We start from the raw sequence: 8,596 nt of genomic DNA on the forward strand, positions 1-8,596 counted from the left end.
GTTTCCAAAAGGATGTGAATAAAGGACAAAACACTTTTTGCAAAACTATAAGAAAGAGGTGAGTTTTACCCAGGAACTATTACAAAATGGATGGAACAAAATAAAGTGGTTAACCATATTTAATAGCAGCATTTTCATAAGTGAAGTTCAAAAGCTAAATTTGATTTTCCCGTTGCACATCCTCATCCACAGCAACAAGATCTCACAATACATGTTAATGCAGTTAATAAACCATCTGCAGAATATTCCACTCAACATGACATGAGTTTAATGATGTTTCTATGTGAAAACAACAAACAAACATTAGAATATAGACTCTGCGACGGCCGTGAACAAACTGGCACAACTTCAGCTGATTCCAGCTTGGGGAGTTCGGGGGGGCATTGTAAATTACTTATGGGTCTGACAATAGAGGCAGAGTGCCACAGAACCCTAAAACATTCAAGAGAAAACGAGTCACTGTGAAAAGTTCAGTAATGCAGCCCCCCTGAATTCCAAACAAGAACATTTGGCTCTTGCCAAAGTTTAAGTGGACGATTTCAGTAGCACATGTATATTTCATGAGGTTAATGGGCCCCATCAAGTTGTGATTAGAGATTCTTCTGGGATGCTGGAGTGACAGCTACGACGGCTGGACCGGATCCAGACGTTATTAACAGCTCAAAAACAATGATGCTGCATGTGATATTTCATTGTATGTTGAATGTATATAAAATAACCACATAGCCCAACCTTTGAACTGGATAATGAGCCAAACAGTGCTCTTAGTTATAACAATTAACCTTATATGATATATTAGATATTACAGCATCGGCTACACACGTGGGTTAATGCTGTGAACCGGAGCATCATGAACCTTAATTTCACACTTTCACCAACCTTAACATCACCAGGGTCCATGGACCTGGGATTTGACCTCATTTATACTTGATGTTGCCAGTTTACACATTGAGGAGGAAATTCTTTAAAAGCAACCACAACAGTTTTAGACGTACAAAACTCTCACAAATCCTTATTGACGCGTACTTAGACTATAAAACTGATGGAAATTGTTATAATGAGATCTCCAAGGCCAGCATTGAAAAGGTTGAGTGAACAGAGGCCAAGCTCAGTCTGCTTTTAAAACTACCTGCATCAAATTTCGATTACATTCAGGGCATGTTTATAATAAGAAAATAATTGGGCCTGAAAATGACAATGTAAAAACTACATTTTAAAGCAACTGACGCTGGCGACTCAGTCACGTCAAATCACCTGTTACGCACTTTATGCAGAGTAAGGTCTAGTCGAGAAGAAAGATCAATATGAACTCCACTAAAATATGTAAGGTTTAGTTAATGCATCCTAATTCAATTTAAACGCCATTAGCTCTGTCAGCTGACAATGCTATTTGCCAATCACAGATTACAAAACGAAGTAACTTATTAAAAATAAATATACACACACACACACACACACGTATATATATATATATATATATATATATATATATGATATTGAGAGGATACAACATCCAGTGTGCATAATACAAAATCAGATTTTTACTTGCCCAAAAAACCTCACTATAGATAATGATGAATAATTTTACTGCAAATCTATAAGAGCCAACAACCATAACAATTTAATTTTGCAAATATATGATCTATAGTAAGATTTTTAATATTTACAGCTGTATTTAAAATCATACATTTGATTTATATTGATCAAAGTAAGATTGATTTCCTTTTCAGAAGACACTGGATGCAGTAACGGCCATGACTGAAAACGTCTCCTCCTGCCTGACTGGCAGCAGCGAGGCAATTTAATATGAAAGGGCCGAGGATGTTGTTGCAGAGTACTTTTGAGACATGGGTAAAAAATTATACATCCCAATTAATAATATCTTAAATACTGTGATTATATGTCATTCTCGAGGCTTGAGTAAGTTGGTATTAACATGAGGTCTTGAAGAACGGTTGAGGTGCTTGAGACAGGAGAAGTTAAGGGACACCCCGGGGGTCACCTGATGAGCAAACTGAAGATGTCAGAGGTACAGGGGCAGCACACATGTGACTTTAAAAATAAGAAAAACTGAATTAGATTATTAGTCGGATTTTTTACAATGAAAAGAGGAAACGTATTTGTACAAAGACACAGCAAAGTATCACATTGTACCTTCTTTTCAGTACTCTAAATATTAAAACATAATTCCAATAATAAAATAGAATGAATTTTGAGTTGAAAATGTCATTATGTGTGTGGGGCAGATCCCACACACATAATGATATTTTTATTCACAACAATGTATAATATGGAATATAAATATAAAATGCATATGAAATGACTGTCTGTAAAAGGTGCGAATCTAATGTGAATCAGTGGATAAACATACATTTATAAATGACTTAAGAGCAGTGCTTTATATTTCATGTTCTAAACATTAGTTAGATTTATAGACCGAACGAATATCAGTTAAATATGTTCAGCATTACAAAGACCAGCCCCCCTCCCTCTGTCCTACATGCAGTTCTAGTTGGCCTCCATTAGATGGGGCTGTTCTCGAGAAGATGAGCAAACAGAGCCTCCTCATAGTTGCTGCGTTTATGCACCCCCCCCCCAAAAAAAGAACATTTAAAACCCAGAACCACATTAATGCAAGATATTATATTTGTTACGTTTCTTCTAAATATAAAAATACGTTTTGATTCCACGTAAAAGAGGAACCATTACTATAAAGTTTTACCAAGAATGAAGTCAACATATATATATATATATATATATATATAGAGAGAGAGAGAGAGAGAGAGAGAGAGAGAGAAAAGATGTGCCGAGGTCAGAACTAATAATTTGTTATATGGAGCAATCAAAAATAATTAATATGTTTTGCCTGAATAGGAATAAGACATTGACTGAATAGCTGGAAACATCTAGGATTTCTTTGTGGAAATTATTATATATGCAGGAGCTTTGGCACATGTTAAGTTCATTAATGATCATGATGATGTTCTTCATCATGAAAATAATGCACATCCCAAAAATTTGAAAGAATCGGTTAAATACATTTATTTTAAATGTATTCTTTTTTTCTCCTGTCTTGAAGCCTTGCCTGAACAGAGAAAATGTAAAACACCTTATCAACCTATATGTCATGCACACACACACACACACACACACACACACACACACACACACACACACACACACACACACACACACACACACACACACACACATGCACACACACACACACACACACACACACACACACACACTCTCACACACCCCAGATTTATTCATGCATCTAATTCGCAGGTGGAAGCGGATCCCGATTGGAGGAGGCCAGCGTGGACGTCATGACGTCAGAGGAGCGAGTGCGTGTGGGACCCTGCAGCCTCATGGCCCCCTCCCCTCCTCCAGTCCGGGGAGACACAAGTTTATCAGGGAGGCAGGCGGAGGGCCAGTCAGCCGCTCACATCTTTTCTGCACTTCCAGCGAGTCCCCGTCCTCCGTCCTGTATGGTGGATATTATTTTCAGCTCTTCTTTCTTGGGTGATATGGGGGATCATTCCAAAAGTAAGTACACGCTTGGAACGTGCGCGCTGCACTTTAAAGTAGTGGGCAGATTGTGTTTGCGTCGCAGTGGCTTCATGGACGCGATATATTCAGCTGTGGATCGAGTACCAAAACTCATTTTACTAATAATGCATTATTCACTATTATGCATTATTATTATTCACCATGTTGGTGCTTTTTGTTATTACTATTATCCTGTTTTACGCACAAGTCTCCATCTGTTACATAACACCGATACTTGTCCAGTCTGCAAAAAGAGATCACTGCCAAACTGACACGCACAATCTGCATTTTTACATTTCAATGTATTTAAGAAAAAAGTAATTGTATTCGTCTGTGGTTGAACTCATTCGTCTGTGTGTTCACTCTCTTCTGCAGAGAAGCCAGGATTCGCGATGTGTGTCGGCTGTGGAAGTCAGATCCATGACCAGTACATACTGAGAGTCTCTCCCGACCTGGAGTGGCACGCAGCCTGCCTCAAGTGCGCGGAGTGCAGCCAGTACCTGGATGAGTCCTGCACTTGTTTCGTCCGGGACGGAAAAACTTATTGCAAAAGAGATTATGTAAGGTAGGGGTATTATTAATCAGCGATATTTATTTATACTCTTATATAGGCTGAAGTCATTTTAAAAGAAAAGTTAAAGCTCAGATCTAATAACATAATTATTGTGCATGTAGCACAAAACTTCATTGCACAGCTTAATATACAATTTTATAATAATACAAATAAACACCACAGCACATCTCTAATTAAAGTATAAAAATATAGTATAAGAGCATTTAAATAGTCTTCATCTCAAAACTTAGATGTATAAGCCGAAAGTTGTCTTCGGTTTAATTCGTATTTCCTCTGATTTTTAATTCTCTGAACATTTTTCCAGGCTGTTTGGAATAAAATGCGCAAAATGCAACCTGGGCTTCAGCAGCAGCGACCTGGTGATGCGGGCCCGGGATAACGTGTACCACATCGAGTGCTTTCGGTGCTCGGTGTGCAGCCGGCAGCTGCTGCCGGGAGACGAGTTCTCTCTGCGGGAAGAGGAGCTGCTGTGCCGGGCGGACCACAGCCTGCTGCTGGAGAGGAGCTCCGCAGGGAGCCCCATCAGCCCCGGACACGTCCACTCCAACAGAGCGCTTCACCTGGCAGGTCAGTTTATTATAATGATAATAATATAATAATAATAATAATAATAATAACTACTATTATTATTATTATTGATGCCAAATCCCCCCTGTTTAGGTGTAATCCCAAATACAACGCCTGCTGCTAAAGTTAAATCTAGGCATATGACAGAAATTGTATTATAAATACTTGTAAACACTATACATAATTCAAGCATTTTAATTTAACTTTGTTACAGAAAATCGGACTGTATAAGTTTAGGGGAAATAAATGAACAATAATGAAGATTAAAAATTATTTTTTTCCGTTCTTCTTTAACATCTTGATAATTTGTTTGTAGTCCTTCTCAGTGTGTCTTTGTGTGTGTATATGAGTGTACGCGCACGGGACTGTCTGTGTGTGTGTGTAAAGTTTCTGCTGGGACCTTTCTTTAGGCTAATTTCATAATTGATCTCATTAGCGCTAACCAGCTCTGTTGCCATTATCTGAATAATCTGCTATTCGAGTCGCAGCTGCAGGAGTGTGTGTGTGTGTGTGTGTGTGTGTGTGTGCTTGTGCGTGCGTTTAGAGGGCGAGATCCAATAAAACCAAAACAAAGCAATTGGCAAATTTGTGAATAATATTCATTCATTCCCTCGTTTTCCTCGTTTTGAAATCACTTACACAGCTCCGTGCAATGGCTCAAACAGGACTCCATCTTTCAAGTTTAATAGAGGTTTATGATTTAGTGAAAAAATAAAATAAAGTCTTGTCATCCGAAGACAAAGCGATACTTTATTCTTATTGTCCTGAGCCTGTGATTTAAACCAGTTCAGTCTTTTATCTGATAAAAGTTCCTGAATCACTGATAAATATGATTGTCTCTTCCTGCATGAGGAAACGATCAGGCCAGCAGCACACATGGAGATGAGCATGCTGCGGTGTGAGGCCTCCCTTCTCTAACTCTCTCCCCGTCCTCTGCAGACCCGGTCACGGTGCGACAGGCCCCGCATCGGAACCACGCGCACAAGCAGTCGGAGAAGACGACGCGGGTGCGGACGGTGCTGAACGAGAAGCAGCTGCACACGCTGCGGACCTGCTACAACGCCAACCCGCGGCCGGACGCGCTGATGAAGGAGCAGCTGGTGGAGATGACCAGCCTCAGCCCGCGGGTGATCCGCGTCTGGTTCCAGAACAAGCGCTGCAAGGACAAGAAGAAGACGCTGCTCATAAAGCATCTCCAGCAGCAGCACAGTGATAAGACTGTAAGCATCTTCGTAAGTCGGGCCACTTGATTACTATCTTTACATGTCTCCCTGGCTGTCACTGTTCATCGTCCCTTTATGCTGTTTTGGCTGATATTAATCCCTATAAATTTATGACAAGCAGATGCACAGGAACAAAACCTAACAGCTTAATTATGTTTTTAACTAAAAAATAGATTGACATGGCCTTTGAAATGCCCTGTGATCAACACTTGTTGCAGATTATAGTTAACCTTTCGTTTTTCCTTAAATTAACCGTGTGTAGTCCTACTCGTGTCTACACTTTACTGGAGCAAAACTGACTCGTGCAACCTTTCCAGTTTGGCTCCAGTGCTGTTCTGTATTCAAACTTTAAGTCAATGAATAATGAATCAACTGCTTTGGCTTCAGTTGCTTGACCTCCAAGATAAAAACATCCTCTGCAAACATGCTCCATCTGCATCAATGACACAGCCTCTGCTTGAACAGACCACACATCAATCTCCGCTCCACTCCACAAAGGAAACTTAATGAGAAAAACGCCTCTGTCTGCATAATTCCATTGTGGCAATTATAAGGGCTTGTTCTTTTCAAAACGGAGGATTGGGTTCTAGAGGCTGTCTGATGGGACTAGATGTTTATGCCGTTTTTTTTCTTGTATTCCATCAGAACCTCCAGGGCCTCACAGGGACGCCTCTCGTGGCCGGGAGTCCAATCCGACATGAGAGCAACATGCACGGGAACCAAGTGGAGGTCCAGACCTACCAGCCTCCATGGAAGGCCCTGAGTGAGTTCGCCTTGCAGAGCGACCTGGACCAGCCAGCCTTCCAACAACTGGTGTGTGTTCAGGACATCCATCCATCCATCCATCCATCCATCCATCCATCCATCCATCCATCCATCATGGCAGATAAAACAAAGCAATATCTATTTGTTAATTATATTGCTTGTATGAATATGATTCATACACAATCTTGCATTTCTCTAGGACACTCGCAGACAGAATGCATTAGCCCCTTACCCTAACCCTAAGCTAAAACAAATTCTAAACCTAAAACCAAGTCTTAACCCTAAAACAGCCAATTGAATTTTAGAGGACCAGCCAAAATATCTTCACAATAATGGTATTGAACCAAAATTGGGCATCATAACTATAGATAGAAATGCGCGCGGACACACGCACACTCACTCACGGGGTCATCCTCAGCGTTATAGCTATGGACTTTTCAAAATAAAAGTCCCTATCTGCTGTATATATATTCCAACACGGTCTCCCTTCTCTCTCCAGGTGTCTTTCTCTGAATCGGGCTCTCTCGGAAACTCCTCGGGCAGCGACGTGACTTCTTTGTCCTCTCAGTTACCGGACACCCCCAACAGTATGGTACCCAGCCCGGTGGAGACGTGAGACGGGTCCCCCCCCCCATCTTCAACAACCCCCCCTCCTCCCCCGCTCCCCTCCACTCCTGCAAGGACAGTTGCAGCATGATCCCGGCCCCCCTCCCCTGCATGTGACCAGCTCATCACATCGACTTCAGAGAGGAGAGAGTGTTTTTTTTTTTATTCTTACCTGACACGGAGGAGACGGAACAAAGAAAAGCACCGATTGACTCCGATTTTTTTTTTTTTTTCATCTTTGGAGACTTTATTGACAAAAACTGAGTAGAACAAAATGTTGCATGACTTGTTACGGGGACAGAAGATGTACAGAAGACCCGGTGGATATACTACAACCAACGTTCCAAGCAGAAACAGTACATGGAGACATTTCCACGTCCAAAAAGATGAACATTTTATTGTGATCTTATTGTGTCTCGTTTCTTCAACCTGAGACTTTTTGCTTTTTGATACGTCTATTTGCGTTGTCGAGTCCAGTTGACTCTTTCTTGTCTTAAAGTCAGAGCATGATAATCTGCAAAATATTCGTGTTGTAAAAATACTTTATGTTAAGGGGCAGGATACAGGTTGTTTGAGCTTCTCGAACAAAAAAAGTAAATTATTGTTATATTATTTATTGGTAGGAAAGCGATTCGTAAAGGGATTATTATTATTAACTGATAAAAAAAATAAAAAGCTGAATACATAAAGTGGCTTCATGGGAAATCTTTGTACAGGCCCGTTTTTCCTTACTGTCTGGTTTTACATAGAATTATGATGATATTGAATTTATAAAAAATAGTCAGGTCTGAAATTAGGAACAAACACTTTGCAATAATCTAAAATAGTCTAACGCAGAAATCAGTTTAAATTTAGGCTCCAGATCATTAAATTGCAATAAATACATTGCAACAAATACTAAGTAGCTTAATAAATACATTATAACAAAATGTAACTAAATAAGCACATCATAATAAATACATTACAATTAATACAATATAACATTTTAAATACATTGTAACAAAATAAATACATAACAATAAATACGATGTAAATATATAAATACATAATAATAAATACAATTTAACAGTGTAAAAAATTACAACAAATACAACGTAACAAAATAGATACATTTCAACAAATAGAATGTAACAAAATAAATAGATTACAATAAACATATCGTAACTATATAAATACATTACTAAAAAAATGCAGATCTCCTGGATGATTAGAGGAATCGATTCACTGTGTGGTCAAACTGATGTTAATCTTCAGTTGCAGAGTTTCTCCTGGTGGGTTCTTATGTTGCCCTGCCCGAGCTGAAGCC

General features: G+C 39.6%; 1 protein-coding gene across 1 annotated transcript; it reads left to right on the forward strand.

Annotated features, from left to right (window-relative positions):
- The first annotated feature begins 3,432 nt into the window (after window positions 1–3,432).
- Window positions 3,433–7,952, forward strand: isl2b (ISL LIM homeobox 2b). The gene is made up of 6 exons (XM_062393652.1): window positions 3,433–3,552; window positions 3,931–4,120; window positions 4,434–4,696; window positions 5,636–5,916; window positions 6,565–6,732; window positions 7,184–7,952. The coding sequence occupies exons 1-6, from the start codon at window positions 3,495–3,497 to the stop codon at window positions 7,298–7,300; spliced, it is 1,077 nt and encodes a 358-aa protein (XP_062249636.1). The 5' UTR covers window positions 3,433–3,494; the 3' UTR covers window positions 7,301–7,952.
- Window positions 7,953–8,596: the final 644 nt, after the last annotated feature.

The sequence above is a fragment of the Platichthys flesus genome, chromosome 1 (assembly GCF_949316205.1).
Source record: "Platichthys flesus chromosome 1, fPlaFle2.1, whole genome shotgun sequence".
NCBI classification, from domain to species: Eukaryota; Metazoa; Chordata; class Actinopteri; order Pleuronectiformes; family Pleuronectidae; genus Platichthys; species Platichthys flesus.